Source organism: Scomber japonicus, chromosome 5 (assembly GCF_027409825.1).
Source record: "Scomber japonicus isolate fScoJap1 chromosome 5, fScoJap1.pri, whole genome shotgun sequence".
Lineage (NCBI taxonomy): Eukaryota > Metazoa > Chordata > Actinopteri > Scombriformes > Scombridae > Scomber > Scomber japonicus.
The window spans coordinates 22970934-22989638 of NC_070582.1; the positions used below are offsets into that span (position 1 = coordinate 22970934).

General features: G+C 42.2%; 1 protein-coding gene across 1 annotated transcript in view; it reads left to right on the forward strand.

The window, feature by feature from the left end:
* The window catches only part of ldlrad3 (low density lipoprotein receptor class A domain containing 3), an 87673-nt gene extending 84827 nt beyond the window's left edge, over positions 1 to 2846 (forward strand). Inside the window, exons 5-6 of the mRNA XM_053319677.1 lie at positions 1461 to 1863; positions 2435 to 2846. Coding sequence (XP_053175652.1) covers positions 1461 to 1863; positions 2435 to 2615 — 584 coding nt within the window. The 3' untranslated portion in view covers positions 2616 to 2846. The remainder of the gene's footprint in view (positions 1 to 1460; positions 1864 to 2434) is intronic.
* The last annotated feature ends 15859 nt before the right edge of the window (positions 2847 to 18705 follow it).

The window sequence follows — 18705 nt, forward strand, 5'->3', positions numbered from 1 at the left end:
CTGTTGCTCTAGCTTGTACATGTGGGTGAAATCTCTAGCCCTGTACTAAACACAATATCCCCCAAGAGCCTGTAAGTCCATATAAGCCTTAAATACATCAGAAAGCTCCAAAAAGGCCTGCCTGCTGTGCAGTTTCAGGGGATTCAATGTAATCCTAACAGATGGAAGCATTTTCGTACTATTGATTCAACCCCAAGATATATCATAATGGTCATTTCTTGGCAAAGATCTAAGCAATATCCTCAGATGTCAGCATGATGGCTAAGGAGACAGAGATTTCAGTTCATATTAGGCATTAATTCACAAAAACCTTGAACACAGAACATAGAAAGTCTTCCAATGAGTGTTTTGAGCTCTTTATGAGGCACACAGAGGTTTGATGTTTACAGCCCCCTGAGGCATTAGTGTAATTTGAACTGATACAGCAACTGTAAAATACTTTTATGTAGCTCATTCCTCATTAGCGCAGCCTGACTGTGGCTCCATAATAAATAGGATACCTTCCACTTGCTCTCCCTCACTGACTCTGCTTACCAGCAGACAGTACTGTCTGTCGCTAAGTGGCCGAAACACCATATACATGAGCCTCACCCCGAATGCCTGATTGAAATTCTCACATTGTAATATCAGTCAGCGGAAATGTTTAAGTGCTATTCCCTCATCCCATCTGGAATAATAAGCTGCCTTGCTCTCTGCCATTACAGTAGTCCCTCTCCTCATTTGAGACAGGGGGTTGACTGCTCTGCGTTTCTCACTACTGGCCATGGCTCTCATCACAAACGTTGAGTTCCTTGAACTCCTAAGTAGTGTGCAGACAGCCTCTTCCACACAACATGGTAATCTGTGACAGCCGCTGGTGTTCCTCTGCCTTCTCTCATCTACAATGCCAAGCAACTTGAGTCGTGTTTTATCTAAAAATGCTGTAAGCTGTTTTTGGCCTCACAAAGAATTATTTAGCCTCTCTGTGCTTTCTCTGTCTTCATAATGAAGAGTTTGGGGTCCCTGCTTTTGAACTAGGGCCTCGAAAGTAGCCTCTGTACTATACATGAGGCTCCATTTGTTCTCCTTGTCTCTGGGAATTCTTAGCTCTGCAAGTACTGCTGCTTATTATGTACAGCTCTCATCTCCAACAGAGGCTGCCTCTGTTCAACCAGATATAACACATTTCAAAATGAACCTGAAAACAATTTACTGCTTGATATTCATGCCCGTCTTCCTCACTCTCTTTCATTCCCCTGGCTCTGCAACTCCAGAGCTCACCCTCCTGTTTCGTCAACCTCTTATTCCCTTATCCATGCTTAAATTGTTCCCCTCCTCTTCCTCTACATCCTTCCTTCCCTCATCCTCCTCTGTGTGTCCGTCACCACCTCTTATTTCTCATTTTGCCCAGCCTCCTACATCTTTATTACTTTGTCCCTCCTCAGTTAACTCTTCATGTGTTTTTTCTTCTTTCTTCACAGAAGCTCCTGGGCAGAACTATGTGACACTGGACTATCGTCTGCGGTACTACCCAAGCATCACTTATGCTGTCATTGGCAGTGCCGTCATCTTCGTCTTGGTGGTGGCATTGCTGGCCTTGGTGCTCCATCACCAGAGGAAACGGAGCGTTCTGCTGCCCAGAGGCGTAAGAGGAAGCCTGCATCACCACCATCACCACCAGCCCCTGCTTCTGTCCCGTTTGGTCATCTTGGACCGAGGCCACGTCCATCCTGGAGGTCCAGGTATATCCCCCGGTTCCCCCACCACAGCCGCCCAGTACAGTTCAACTCCTCAGGCGCTGCAGCTGCTGTCTGGGGCCCTGTATCCCTCCGGACTCTCCATGGACTCACCTCCATCATACTCACAAGCTGTTCTGGATGTCAGGTGAAAGGACTAATGATTCTAACAGCTGTATAGAAATGTGTAACCTTGTGTGTATAGCCATAAAGTTGGAATTCAGCTGTAAGTAATGATTAAACCAAAATATGAAGAATAGAATTAAGAAGAAATAGTGATACGTAAAGTCTCTCCAGCAAAGTATAATCTAATTTAATATAGCATTATAACACAACATAATAAAACTGAAATTTCAGTCAGTGTCTCTCTTCTAATTTTATTGGTAATGCACAACTGATAAATGCTCTAATGCCATGAAGCCAGTTCTTATAAAACAAAACACAGATTATAGTCAATGTCTTTTCAAATGTTGATCATATATTACAAAAAAGAAAAATGAGAAATTAGTTCAAATTACTTGATCAAATGCACAATGATACTAATATATGTAGAGAATGATCGTCCAATTTGTTCATTCTCACCAGCTTCTTTTTAGAGCTGTGCTAGAGCAGCTAAACCAAGTCAAAAATATGAATTGAACAGTCCTTTTGGCATAGCTCATGATCCTGACATCATATTCTTCCTCTGTCTGTTTCTGTCTGTCTCTCTTCTTCCCAAGCCGGCCTCCCTGGTTTGATCTCCCTCCTCCTCCTTACCTCCCAGATGGGGACCTTCCTTCAGAGGGTGAGCTGCCTCAGTACGAGGCCACACAAGATCCTTTGAGCCAGCCCACACCCAGAACTGTGGCTTCGGGCACGCAGCCGAGTTCGAACTCCAGAGAGGAGTCGGACCAGCTGTAGGGGTTCTCTTGAAGACTGTTGATATATAGAACTGAGAGACTGAAGGACCAGGCTGCAGGGCCGCTTGAGGCCAGGACAGTCCACAGCATTGACCTGCTGAGGAGAATCAGCGGGGACGAAGAGGCTGCTTTGGCTTACTGAAGCACTGGACTAAGACTAGCTCATCCTGCTAGACTGATCTTGTATGCTGGCTCCACCTGCTGGAGTCATGGCTGCACTACACCTTCATCCGTTAATAGTTGTTATTTTGCTCCCCTTGAGGAAATACTGTGTATGATTCTGAACTTCAAAGAAATAGGAGTTAAACTGTCACATCATATATGATAAAATTGACAAAGTGCAGTCTGTGCTGTGTGTAACTCTGTGACAGCACTGGGAAAGCTTTTGTTTTATTTCTCACTGTCCTACATTTCACATCTACACCATTTTCCATAGTGGGGTTCATGAGAGATTTTTATTGTGTTCAAATTGTAAAATACTAGTAAAATACTAGGCAAAATCTGTGTAGTTGAAAATGACATATGAACATTTGAAGACTCACTGTATTTAGAGAATGTTACATGATACACTTTTAACAGTAATTCAGTTGTGTATAGTGTAGTGTTGTGGAAGAGTGAAACATATTTGGTTGTGATATACAAGAGCAGCTCAATTAGAGGTACTCAAAGATTTAAATCTGTTTTTTTCAGTACTGATGTTGAAATGAACTTATTATATGGCCAGACAAAATTTACATTTTCCAACATCTTAGGTTACGTTCACACCACAGTTAAAAGTGACCTGAATCCGATTTGTTCGCTCAAATGTGACCCATATCTGATGTGTTTCTGACAATGTGAACAAGTCGCATTGAATCTGACATTTCCAAATCTGATTCAGGCCACATTCAAATGTGGTACTGAATCGGATACATATCGGATTTTTTGAATGCGACCTCAATCTGAACAGTCAGGTCGCATTTAATGCAGCAACACACAGCTAATGGTCCACATAAAGACATCATTGAAGTATTCATTTTCTTTCTCCTCTTCCTCCTTTTTAACATCAGCCGCTCACAAATTTGCCGGCTGCCGCCACACACTGTTTTTAGCATTAGACCATAAATGAGACTACCAGTAACTTCACCAGCTGTTGCTGTTGCCATGGTAGCTTCCGTAAACACCGTTCTGTGTGTGACGTCATTAATGATCAACTGAGCATGCGGGTCACTTCAGGAGGCCACATTTAAAAGTGTAATATGAACAGCCAAACAATAAATCAGATTTGAGCATTAAGGCCTGCGGTGTGAACGTAGCCTTAGTGGTACCTCAAACTAAATCCATACTAGTGTTTCCATCGAGTTGTACAGAGAAGTTCAACATATATTTCTAAAAGATCAGTAGATGTTTTTGTGCTTTTTCTCACAACTTTTTTCACAGTATTTCTTGATCATCCCTAATTCCAGATAAAAAATGTGAAGAGGACCATTGCGATTTAATGAAATAATGCTGAGCAGAAATGATATAAAATGATGATAAGTCTTTACCATGTGATCTTCAAAAATCATTCCTCCAAGCAAAAGAACCTCCTCTGTTGACAAAGATAAAATTGTTTTACTACATTTCTCTCTGAAGACCAATAATGTTTTTATGTCAAGACTAAAAAAGTTAACAGAAAGGATTTTGTTGAGGCCTTATTTTGTGCAGGATTGGTCCTTTGTGCCTTCGTATGTGTTACGTTTCTGGGCCCAAATAGCCTATTCAAAGCCTTTAGTAATAAGGTCACATGACTCCATAAATTTTGAGAATCTTAAATCAGATTGGTCAAGTTCTGCTTGAGATTTTAAATGTAAATATCTTGTGTGTCATTCAGAAAAAACAGCCTTGGTAGTATTAATGACTGATGAAATCCATATCTGAAGGATCTGTGTTCATTTGACCTTGGTTCACTTATTTCAACATGGTTCATCACTGTAAATAGAAAATAGGTAAAGACATTTATTTAAAAGTAGAACATTTTCATTTAGTTTAAAGCGAGTTGAAAGAAAGAGATGAATGTAGCTGTGCTTACTTTTCTATTAGAGCCAGTGGTGATAATGCAGGCGCATGAAAAACAATCAAGCCAAAGATAATCATTATTAACCTTCTTTCCAAGGATATTACCCTTCAAAGGAATGATTATGTGTCACAACTCTTTGTACCTTTATTATATTCCCCATTTTTTAAAGATTTATTGAGTAACACAGATTTCATGTTGCTGTAAAACTGGAAAGCCTTTCTCAGGATGAAATTTATACCAGTAGCTCTTTTCTGTTGTTCATATTTTTGTTTAAGCTCCATTTTTTTCTGATTTGTTCTCATATGGTTAACGATTTACACATTTGTGACGACATGATCTTTTTGTCCTCTGTAGTCTGTCTGTACATTGAAAGTAATATAAAATTCTGACTCAGATCTTGTGTTTATTGTGAGATTTTCTGGAGATGAAATATTACATCTTGTCAACAACTTATTATATCGTCAAATAGTGTCTAGAGATGTAATGCCAAGCTGTGCCCTAGACAAACAAACCTCAGATTACACATATCCAAACAATAAAGATTTAATAATAGGGATGCCATTTGAATCTGAACTGTGGGAGGAGAAGATGAAAACTTTCAGTAAGTAATCACTGTTAGAAACTTTCTGCTGATGTAAATTTTCCTTCTCTGCATTCATGTTTCCTTCAGTGGCAGCTGAATAGAGCCCTGCAGTTCCAAATCTCCACCAATAGATGTCACTGTGTCACCATAATGGACAAGGCTCATTGCCAGATCGCTCAATTGGTTAAACTGAAACATGTCCTGCCACATTTCTGCAATCTTTCATGTCAAATGTAGGAACAGAGTAGCTATTGTTGTGTTTTTATGTAAAAATGTTTCATTCAAGCTCATATCTGCTTAAATCTTGCATTCATGGCAACTATCTACATCTGCTATGACAGCTAGTTCAGTGAATACATTAATAAATATTATCTCACCAGTGGCCCCCTATTTTAATTGTAATGCCCCCCCCCCAAAAAGCCTGCATCTCATCTTGCCCCTCCCACCCCAATATCCGCATTGCATTATGATACATAAGATAATACTTGACACCATCTCTGAACAGCACACACCCATTCCTTCCCATCACTCTACCTGCTCCTCGCTTCCTATAGTCATCTTTTATCTTCCTATTTTCACTCCCACCACCCCTCCTCCTCTCCTCAGTGTCCTCTCTCATCGCCCCACTCTCCTTTACCTCATCTTAAACTCTGATGCTGGAGGCCCATGTTTGCTTAGCCCGAGCCCTTAACTACACAGACTTTAATTAAAAGCTTGCACGCTTCTATGTCTGTCTGTCCCTGACTCTCTCGCTCTCTCTCTGCACAGCAGCTGGTGAATTGGCAGGAGGTAATTTATATATATATATATATATATATATATATATATATATATATATATATATATACATAATGTGAAATAGTGTGTCCAGTGGATTAGACGATGATGTCCCTTCAGTTATAATCCACAGGATATGATGCCAAGAACAGTAATGATGACAATAAGGGGAAAGGGTACACCATGGCGATATTCCAAGATGATGGAACAGAGAGACTAGTTTTACTCTCTTGGGGGTCTTTCGTTGTGCATTAAGATAGATGTTAGCTATTGGATACTGTGCAAGTATGATAAAGCTGGCTAATATCCAATGAAACTAGTGCTAAATAAGACTTGAATTCACTGTATAGGTTTCTAAGATGATTTCAGATAATATTTTCTATTAGGTAAAAAGCACAAGAAATAAAGCACAAGTGGCAGATTTAGCCACATAAGTGTTCATTTTCACTGTTCACTTCAGTCATAAAGCTCTCTCAAGGCCACTTTCACTCACATATAGATACAAACACACACACATACACTTATTTGGCTGTTGTGCCATAGCTCCAGTGAACTGGAGATAAGACCCAGTGTTTTCACATGTAAATGGTGTGAGCGTGGAGGGGAAGGAGGGCGTATTGTTAGCATAGAGCGGGTCTGAGGGGCTCTGAGGAGCTCTGCTGAGGGCTTGGCCAGCGCGGCCCTTATCAGATGAAGAGCAGGCCTCTGAGAGAAGGAGGGGGTCGGTGAGGGACGAAGGGTGGGTAGGGTTGAGGGGGCCAACAGGAGAATAGAACAGCTGGCGGAGTCACGCGTGCAACCCCAAAAACATACAGAGCCCAGACACGCTGAGCACGGTGGGAATCTCCTCAGCTAAGAGATCCACAAACACACAGTCTCTTGTGTTATTATCAGCCACCAGCCAGCAAGTCTGAGCACATAATCACACACACAGAAGCACAGAAAGAGAAGCATTTCAAACAATCACAGACACATATACACACCAAAACACAATCATCGAAGACAATCATGGAGATTTACAAATACACATTTCCATACAGGCGTCTTTACACATCATTAGGCTAAATCACACACATGCACAGAGAGAGACAGAGAGAGAGAGAGAGAGAATGACTGAGGGTCAACACACCCAGAAAGCTAAATCACAGTACAGATATTCACTGAACAAGAAAATCAGCAACAAACACCTGGTTTCGATGTCCTGCTCCTGTTTATATATAGCATAAATCTCAGGATAGGACAGACTCTACAACATGCATTAATCCTGATTATGTGAGTGGTTCATGCCATTCTTTAATACAATAAAGACACCAATCAACCACACAGAAAAACTATATGTATTTTTGCTACCAAATCAGTGGATGTCACAGTGTGGTAGCCACTAAAGGACCACCAGTCCTTCCATATCACAGTCAAGAAATGTTATGAATCAACCTTAAAAGTCTCATGAGATATGGCTTTAAAACATTTTTAGTAAAATGAAAGAAATAAGTGTACTGGTTAGTAAAGAAATGATTTTAGGTTTTCAACCTGTTCCACTCATGATATTCTCAATTTCGGAACTGCAGAGCTGTCATTAAGTCAGTCAGCATACCGATAGAAACTAAAAATTCCTCTCATCTATATGCATGTATGCGTATATATGCATAAGTCAGACCGGCATTAGCAGCTGAAACAGTAACACTTCCCTGCTTAAGAATAGGTTGGGCTGCTGGCTCTTGTCCTTTCCATTCAGGCCAGTGTTAAACACACAAACTAGCATGCTAATGGGTAATCCCTGAGGACCAGCCACCTTTGTCCCAACCCTAAGAGGATGTCTCTCTCTGGGCGCTGGGTGACAGCCACCAGGCTGCCTGCTACTGGACAACCAGCATGTTCCCAGATACTGATCTCAAGCCTCCAGAGGGATGCCAGCAGGTTGACAGGTCCCGATTGGTATCTGATGGGTGAAAGATTGGCGTTTGTCCTGATTTCCTTTTTGTTTTTTTGTCCTGTCTGTGATGCACCAGGAGGAGGTTTGCTGTCTTTCTTGGTGAAAGGAAAGGGAAAGTGTAGAGTAGGAGCACGTTGTCATGCAGCAGGTGGTCTATATGTGTCAACAAAGAGCTCCTAATCTGATAGACTGGAGTGGGAGTGGTATGAGGTTGCTACTTTCACTGTTTGTCTTAAAGACCTATTCAATGACCTGAAGCATTTCAAACCAGCTCTGAAAACAAATAATTGGTTTACAGGATGAAAGAGCAGTAAAGGTACATTCTCCTACAACAGGTCACTTACAACTTAAATTCATTCATTTCAATTACCTGTCAAATAACAAGATATTCCGATTGGATAAGTGTCAGGAGGATAAATGGCTATTTTGAAAATTGCTGAATGGTGTTCCTGGGGTGATGAGCACTTGTTCATGTATTTCTATGGATTAGGACATTCCACATTGCAAGGTGGACAGTGGGAGTGGGGATCGGGTTGAGTAGCGGGCTGTCATTGATTTTCTGAGAGGACATTCCACAGTGCAAGGTGCAATTGAAGAAACCAGTGGAGGAGGTTCATCTCTTGGGATTAATAGTGTTCCTAGTCCTTATGATATGATGAAATAAACAGGAAGATTACACAAGAAACATGAAATACAGAGAGGGGAGAAGCTTCAGAATTGATGGCAGCATGATGTGCCACATGTGTGGTATATGTTGTTGGCCAAAAGCTATATGATGATTGTTTTAAACAATTTATCCAGCCCTGGTTCTATACTGTCTATGATGAAATATTCGGGCCTCATCCCAATTCTACACCCTCATCCGTCTTTTCACCCCCAGAGAACTGAGCTCCACATACAGCAGCACCCAGTACATGCACACACATACTCTACAAGCACAAACACACGCACACACACAAGTAACTCAGTGCTACTCTCTACTCTCTCCTTGTTAAAAATAGTAAATATTCAGATTATTTTTGTCTTTGAGGTGTATGAGGAATGATTTCCTTGAACATCACAGACATTTAAGTACATTATTTAAATGTTTTACAGCATTATTGCCCAAGTTGTCTTTTTGCCAGTATTCATCAGGTTGAGAACAGATCTGCTTGTGGTGGACTTTTCTTGCAGATTCATCAGAGGAGCTGGATCACCCACGATGCTGAAAAGTGATTCTTTGCTTATAATACGTACCCTCATCTCCAACAATTCCCCACAGGCAGTAACATTGTTCTTCACACCTACGTCCTCATCCATATATACCGTATGAACCCCTAACACACTCTTTCTCTCCAACGCTTGCTCCCTCCCCCCCTATTTTTATCCAAAGTCTTTTAATATGAAACACACACAACATAGAACCCCCCCCCACCAGCCCTTCCACAGACCAAATCCTCCCACCACCCACGGCCACCCCATGCCTTGCACGTTCCTCTCAGACAGGGAGCACGATACTGGGCCCCTCCATCCCCGTCTTCCCTGTGGCCCCCCCAGCACGTCCAAGCCCCCGTGTTCCATCCATCATATCTGCCTCCCGGCCTCCATCACGTCCTCACAAAGGCAGCTAACCCAAAGAAAAGAAAAGGCAAAATAAAAAGGGGAGAAGAATACAGCCGCTACCATGCAGAACAGTGCTGGCCGGAGGACCGTCTTTTGTCCCGGGCCCTGCCTCTCTTCGCCTGGTCTCTCCTGCAAACACACCCTCTTCTCCAAGGGAACAACAGCCCGGAGGCTTGGGGGATGGAACCGGGGTGTGGAACTATCTAAAGCAGTATAGTTTGGCCCCCTCGATGGCCCCCTGGTCACCAGCAGACTCTGTGTGTTGAGCTGTCAAACGGGGCCGCCCTTGCCCTCCCCTTGCGTCCACGGGCACTCCCTCCGGGGGGCAGTAAGGGCCCCCAAACTCCTGACTCTGGGGCCCACAAGCTAAGGCTCACTGTGCTCGGCTGACCTGACCACTGATGCTCTTTGAAGTGGAACGGCAAAACTCAGGTGAGGAGGGGAACTAAGGGCACATCTGCACAGAACCAGTGGAAAGTAGGAGATTAACATAGGTTGACATCAAAGACACCTTTGACTGTTGTGTGATATGTGCACTCAACTGTAATGCAACTGAACCACAGATTTTATTTCTGATAGCACAGAAAGAGAGGAAAGAAAGAAGAAGAAAAAAGCTTTTTATTGTGCTGCTTGAACTGAAAGAAAAGTGACAGAAAACAAAAGGTAAGAAAAAGAGGTAAGATTGAGGTGGGGAGCACATAAGTGAATGGGCAGTATGCATTATGTGCAAACAAAAGCAGGTGCCTTTCTGTTGGTGCTGATGTTCCGTCGCTGGTCATTCTGCCTTTGTGGCCAAAGGAAGAGAGGGAAGTCCCCGCTTGGTCACGTTCACACCCTCTGCTGATAGAGCACCTCTCACTGCTGGTCATGGATGTTAGCGAGTCCTGCAGCTGTGTGGGCACAAATGGAGGTGACGGGAGAGAGACTGACAGAGAGTCAAAGAAAAAAAAAGTACAGAAGCAGACACCCTAACAGAGGAATGTGTAAAAGGTGGATTGGAGATGACGGACATTATTAAACATTTAAAGAATCAATACAGTAGAAAAGGGAAAGAAATTGAATCTATTAAAGAACAAATGAAGCAAACCTGGAACATTGTTGAGAAAAAGGTTTATTCAGGAAAGGTGAGAAAACAAGGAAATTATTAATAAAGAGAAAGCTCTGGTCTGGGGAAACCAAGCACATGCTGGATTGTCCATATTCACTATGGTAGTTTATGAGACCCCTGAGACTTGTGAAACAGATAGTAGACTTGTGGAATAAGAAGGGGCTGGAGAGGTGGACAGGGGGAACAAACACCATTATTGTTAATTACAGCCTAGCACCAACATGAAGAAAGGTGGGGGCCATCACAAGGTATATATTCCATGTACTCTTATATTGGCTGTGTTAGTGTTGGTGTTAGTAGTTAATTAAATGTGATGGTTGCCCTTTGAATATGTTAAACAGAAGAGGAATAATGGTAAAGGGTAAACAAGAGTATACCATTAGACATAATAACAAACAAAAAACATACATACTCACACACACATATAAGCATCAGTCCTTAAACACTCAGCACGCACCCTAATGGAACCGTGACCGACCACGTTCCAGCTCTATTCAGTAAAGGGACAATAGTGTGCTGAGGCTGTAAAAAGCCAGTTGAATGTGTGTTTCTTGTTTTCTGTGTGTGTGTGTTTGCGTGTGCGTGCAGGGCACGTATACGCGCGTGTCTATACATGAAGGCTTGTGTCCAGTCCTCTGGCGCACAGATTGTGATTTTCCCAGGTGAACAACACCATACAGAGCGCTGCATCTTCAAGCTCATTAAAGACCATTCTGCACCATTAGAAAGCATTCAGCAGGGTGTGCATTCCCCCAGACTCCGGTGTCAGGGCACAGAGCCATGCCCAAAGGCCCCAGGGTGGGGACCTATGCTAAACGGGCCGAGGGAAATGCACCAGAAGGAGCTGATCCCTTTTCTTCAATGAGCAATGGTTGAGGCATAGATGGATAAGGAGGCGGGGGGGGGGGGGGGGGGGTGGTATGGGGGATGCAACAGCTTGTTTAGTTCCCTTGGTTGGGGAATTCATGAATTCATAGTAACTGTTGAATAGAGCGATGGATGAATTTCGGAAATAATAATTAAATTGATCTCATTTTAAGAATTTCAATGCTGACAATAATGTAAAAACTGAGGAGTTTAAGAATGATCAGTTGTGCAACTATACATTTCAAGCAAAATCTGGGCATTTGATTGGATAGAAGATGACATAAGGCCGGAGTGATTGTTATGATAGATCAGCAAAGACAAACAGTCCCCCTTGTGGACAGCAGCCAGATCCTCAAGCATCAGCCGTCTATTGATTCCGCTGACTATAGAGTTGGTCCACGGAGCAGTGTGATGCCATTCAGTGCCTGCCGAGCGTTGCTAGGTAGAGTGCACTAGTCTATAGTTTGGTTTGCGTATGTGTGTGTGTGTGTGTGTGTGTGTGAGAGAGAGAGAGAGAGAGAGAGAGAGAGAGAGAATGAACTCAGTAGAGAGGCAAGGGTGCAGCGTCCACCCCTGATGGTTATAAATGAGAGTCATGTCAACACAGGGACCCCAGGCCATCTGTGATACTCACAGATGATCTCATAGTGTGCACACACAACTCACACCCACTCTCAAGTGAAAGCTATCCTCTTGGGAGAAATATTGCAAAGAAGAGCAATAAAAACAGAGCTTCCCCAACTGTCTGTGACAGAGGTACGCAAAACTTGATCTGACAGCTTATTTTATCCTTTTTTAGGTTTAAGTCCACCTCAGCTCAAAAGCATGTTTTGTTTATTTTTACTTAAAAGTGATATTTGCCTCACTGTACAGAATGATGTATGTACAGAGTTTGACACTAGAAGTCTGCTTTCACACACACTCAAGTTTGCCTGCACTCATTGAATAACTGATTTTTAGAGCTGGGATTACAAGCATGATTTGTGACTTCACAGCTAGTCTGGAACCTAATGCTGGTCCAATATTCAAGTGTGATGTGAAAACTCAAAGCTTCCAGTGCACACACACTAAGAATGGATTTTACAGTGTAGTAGGAGTTTTACTTCTGAAATGAACAACATTTGAACATGGCATTTAAGGATTTTATTGTGGTAATTGTATTTTCTTGTGGAAAAACCATATCAGACACACACGTCTTGATAAATGTCTGGATGGCGTTTTTAAGGAAAATTCAACATTTTCCAACCTGGTCCTCATTCACATAAGTACGGCCATTGTGACAATGGGTAATGCTACTTTTGTGTTCATGTTAGCTATGATAGCTAATCCAGAGGCCTGCTTTCTGTGGGTTTTTTTTTGTTTATTTGTTTGTTTTGTTTTGCTTTGCTTTGCTTTGCTTTGGTCTGATTCTCTTAAAAGAACAAATATATAGTTGTAAATGTATTGTTTATAGTTGTTTATTTGGAAAGATTTGGGAGGCTCATTCTGCTGTCCCTGGATCAAATTATTTTGTCTGAGTCCCATTTCCAGGATCTCTACAAAAGTAAAAGCAGGTCTTAACTCTTAACTTGCCAGCTAACTAAACTAGCCACAGAGTCCTGTTCCACAGTGATGAGCACAGGTTGCAAAATACCTTCAACTAGAAGCTAGGAATAGAAAAGAGAGACAGAGAAACAAGGTACTGAAAGAGAATAGGTTTCTGCAGCCAAAGAAGAGCCTGCAAAGGAATGTGGAAGAAGCGGGGCAGGCTTTAGCAGCGTAATGTTTCACTGATAACAGGCTCAAATTTACTGCTGAATAAGATGTTTTGTAGGATAGAGAGGATAGGCACAAACTTTTTTCTAGGTCTCCCAAAACACATGATCCATGTTCTCTTTAAGTCAATTAATCAGACAGCTTGCCACCCTGTTCCCTCCGGTAAGGAGAGCAGGAATAGGCCTCCTCTCGCAGTGAGAGCTCGAGGAAGGAGAGTCAAATATTTATAGAGGTACACACCAGGATTCATTTCTCTCTCGTGACATTCACTAACTCTTGCTTCAGCGCATAGTGTTTTGACAGCCATCGCTAGGTAGATAAATAGCTGAGTGTCCAATCAGATCTGGATTTATTTTAGCCCTTCTAGAAGTCAAATATAAACATCAACCGGCCCATATAAGAGAGAAAACCATGAATCATACCCAGAGGAGAGAAATTAAAAGTCAAAGTGACCTTTTGTGGAGTCACTGGAGAATACTGGCCAGAGGAGGAATGCTGCCATTTCCTCCAAACTACAGTACAGGGTGGTTAAAAGAAAAGGCAGTTGCCAGGGTAACTTGTGGCGGTATGTTTTGGTGAAGGCCGAGACAAAGCAACACGTGACAGGCTCGCCGTCCCCCTACAGCTGTGACCTGTCTCCCACCCTGGACAGAGAAAGAAGAACAGGAAAGGAGAAAAGATGGATGGAAAAGAAAGAAAGACATGTGGAGAAGTTCCAAAAATGGATAATTATAAGTCAAGGAGAAGAGAAAAGGGAGACTAGGTCAGATGATAGTAATTTAATAATAATTTGAGTAAAAGACAAAATAAAACTTCTCTTGTCAAAATAAGACAAGAGACGTTTTAGTAACACACACGTCTGCAATGATTCATGTCGCCACCAGTGCAATCCGTCCTGCCCACTGCTACTTCTACCCCTCCCAACAATGAGGAAACAAAGAGGTTGTAAAATAGCACAAAGTTGTAAAAGGCAAAAAGGTTTAAAAGAGTGGAGTTACAAAAAAAACTGCTGTAACACTGAGGGGTCCAAGTGGCAGAAGACCGAACTCTTGACCTCTCTGGTGACCGAGAGCTACCACCCATTTAAAACAATACACTCGTACACATCTCTGTGTGTGTGTGTGTGTGTGTGTGTGTGTGTGTGTGTGTGTGTGTGTGTGTGTGTGTGTGTGTGTGTGCCTGTGTGTGCATGCCTGCGTGCCTGCGCCCATCTTCTATGGTATGGATTGAAATACCTCCTGGTAGGCGTCTTTAAAAAGAACATCTTCTTCATCAATAATCACATCTCCCGTCCTGCCTCCTTCTGCTCGCCTCCTCCCCCCAAAACCTCCTCCATCGCAGACTCTCTTCAGCTCAACTCGAGTGGGTTGCCTCCATCCAACAAAAGACATCTTCTTCTCAACCTCCTCCGAAGAGACAGAGGGACGGATGAGAAGATGGAAGAGTGTCAGCTCATCCCTTTAATCCAGGGGTAGACAGAGAGACTCTTCAGTGAAGAGGTGGGAAATCCACTGATCAGAGGCTTAAGATACAAACTCTACAAAAGACCTGTAGCTCCTTTCAGGGGTCATCGCAGCAGGACAGGACACCAATCTCCGTCTGTGCATTGTGCAGCACACACTCTTACACAGCATACTTGTTTCAAGTGATAATGCAAATTATGCAAATACACACACACACACACACACACACAGATCCAAATACAACAAAGAAACACTATGACTATGTCACAATCATAAATTATATTCACATATATATGCATACAATTCAGTATATTTGTGCAATAACAATTAAATTACCACGACATCTACCATCTATCACTTGTTTAGGGTTCATTTTGGGTTTACAGCTTTTGGCAAAGGCTAGCGTGTACTATTTTGCTCTTACATGCTTCATATCATAAAAACCCTGGTTCATTTTAAACTGGCTTAATTGTTTTTATATTCATCAAACTAATTATAAAGAACACATTGCCAATGAAAATAAGCTCATGCACATTTATTACAGTCCATAGACAATATTGGAGGCATAAATTATGTTAAAAAGCTTATCTGTAGTAATGTAGCTTTTGAAAACCTGACTATCGTTGCATGACCCACAAATTGCATCTATGAGTTTGTGCACAAGTATGAGCATGCGTGTCACTCCATGCGCGTGTGTCATTGTGTTCTTGTGTGTGTGTGTGTAAGGTGGTGAGTGTGTGCCTGCATTCACAGTCTCCCTGCAGCTAATGAGTGGCGGCCCACCTCTCCAGCAGGCCTGGCAGTCCTTGGCTATGAGGCTGGAGCTGGCTGCTTTCTCATGGTAATCACACACTTTGTCCCGGGGTGGATAATCCTGCACCGGCTTTGTGTGGGCCCCAGAGGAGAGCCCCACAAGGTCGACCCTGCTTCACAGAGTACCACAAAGACCGAAATGCAGTAGCAGCACCCCACTCCAGGCCTGCACTCCTCAACACGCACCCGTACATGCAGACATATGCACACATAAAAATGCATGCTTGCACACAAATGCACATACACCCACTAGCACATTCCTTATTCTCAAATTCACCAGCCTAGAGTCATTAAAAAGGAATGCTTGTGCAAAAGACAGACATTCTCATATGCACATGCACATAAGAAAACACATGTAGCAGAACATGTTATTGCAATGGCAAGCTAGCTAATGTTTGTTGGTGCCACAGAAGCAACACTCCCCTGCAGCAGAGTGAAAACAAGCGATGCAAGAGAAAAAGGGCCTCAAAAAAGATCACGCTCAGCCGCGTCTATGGTAATGTATGAGCCATACATGTGCATTGAGTCTCTTGTGGTTCCTTCAGTAACAATAAATAACTGTATCCAAAGTATAAAAAAATAAATCCTCGAGTGAACATTTACATCCCACATCTCTCTCTTTGATCAAAACTCATTTTTGCAGCACTTGGCTTGGCATTGGCAGCGTTCCGCTCTCTGTAACCCTGATGTGTATAAATAGGCTGTATTGCTGGGAGGGAAAGTAACATGCTCAGGGCTTGGCGTGGCGTCAGGTAAGATCAGTTCAGTTTGATAACTGGAGGGGTAGAGCGAGAAAATGAATGCTGAAGCAAAGGAGAGTGGAAGACAGGCTCCCACAGGTCTCTCTTAAACTGGGTTTATACTTGACACAGTGTCCCCGGCGCAATGGTGCGCAAGCCAAAAATGACGCCATTGAGTGCAAAGGCCCCGCAAGTTGTTGTAGCACTTGGTTGTGCACCTCTGAATTTTTGTGACTAGGTAAATGCTGTGTGCTGTTGAGAGAAACTTGCTAAAAGAATACAACATAGTTTTTTTTAGTTTTATTAGCATATGTGCAAACAACACAAAAGTATGTGTCTTTAAATAAAAGTTTTACTTACAATGATTGTATATATGTGACTTTGTTCACACATACCCATAAAAACACATAATTTGCCCTCCAATGCAGTGAAATAAAGAATTATTACACAACATTATTTTATCAGCATATTTGTACATTAGCAAGTTAAAATAGCATATGAGTGAAAATGCACTCCAGTGTAATTCCCAGAGGGTTACTACCATGTGAGCTTTAAACCATGAGGGTCTATCTGACTTTTTTTTTCTTGTCAAAATGAAGTTCTATAAATTGCCATTGTTTATTCAGGGAAAACTGACTCTTTTCTAGCAATGCCCTGAGTTCATATTCATACGGGCTAAAAGGATATACAATATATGATATGTTACAGCTGTATGTGTTCTTTGTCCCTTTTCCTCTCCTGTCTATTGCTCCACCCAAGTCATCTACACCCAATCAGTCCACAATGAGGTGCAACTGGCCCAGTGAGGAAGTGGTTAAATGTTCCAGGTTCCTGTGTCAGAGGAGAGGCTTCTTGTTTGTGAAATGTTGATCTTGCTTCTCAGCCTGGGATTTTATGTTATTTATAGTTTCTGTTGTATTTTTGTTTTGTTAATAAATCCCATGGTTTTACTTTAGGTAAATGGTGAAACAAGGGTGGGGCGTAACAGATAATAATAGTAATAACTGTCAAATAAAACAAACATAGCTATCAAATAAAACAGATCATGTGTGACAAGATTGACATACAGTGATAAAACAGTAAAAAGGTTGAAAAAACAACTAACCAACAAGACTGCCAAGACAGATATAACAGCAACATTAAAAACTTTGCAATAATACACATTGTAGGAAAGGTTAAAACTATAAATAGCAAATCAACCAAAGTAGGAACACTGTACAACAACCATATCCAGCAAACACTTAAAATGATCAGCTTTGAATGTTGTGTTATGCTAGTTAGTAGCTTCATTCAAAAAGCACAATATTTAAGTTACATGTCACATTGTGAAGCTTGGAATCTAAATGTATTCAGATGGGACCTTGAAAGTCCAGAGGATCATACTCTTCTGGTAACATTGGTTGTCTTCTTGCTTATTCACAGACTATTTTGTTGTTGGTGAATACTTGCATGCTCATATCTTGCGCGCAATCTGTGGAGGCCCAGACCACAGTGTCTCATGCGAGTATAAACAAGGCTCCATCTACTCCCAAATCATTAATGAGCAGGCCGGGAGGAACGCAGCTAATAGTAGTTCAGCCACCACCTTGCTGAACTCCAGAAGCATTTCAGTAGAAAGTTGGATGTGGCTCAGAACAGCAATCAGAGCTCAGTGGTATACATTCATTCTCCCACAATAACTTTAGCATCAATATTAGCCTGCAGGCTATTAGCTATAAGATAAGAAAAAGTCTCCTCTCTGTAGGGCATTAAAGTATCCTGCCTCGGACAGCTCAGAATAAATTATTATTAGTGGTTGCTTAGTAAAGCCAGCAAGCCTTTTCAGCAACTAAAAACTTGTCAAAGTGCAATGAGCAATGTGGAAGGAAACGCTCAAGAATCCACAGATGTGAGTTTTGGATTTCCTGGTAATCATCTAGGGGTGTGCAAATGTTTTATCTGGAGGATATATTAGGGATGAGCCCAGATCTGAGGTCTGTTTTAAGGAATGAATGCCTCACTGGGTCATTAGCCAGGGGGACTTGAGCACTGTGGGCCAGTGTGAGGAGGCAAAAAGAGGGTTTGTAATCCTCTATGGCCAATGTGACACAGCCAAATGTCTGTCTAGGGACACACTAGGACATTTTTGTTCCACAAACAAGTGAGACACACACATACAGACACACATACATACATAAATGCACACAGACACACACAACTCTACAAATCCCACTGCTTCCAGTCTAGTAATCCTCATTGGGTATTCTGACGGAGTTGTGCTGTGGACACCAAGTTGACAGACAGAGTTAGAGAGTAAAAGAGGAACAGAGGGAGGGAGGAAAGGGGAGGAAAACAGACACAAAAACCCCTTCCTTCCTCGCAGCTCCCCCAGCCACCATTGGTTGATGGCACAGGGTCTTTTCTTTCCATTTT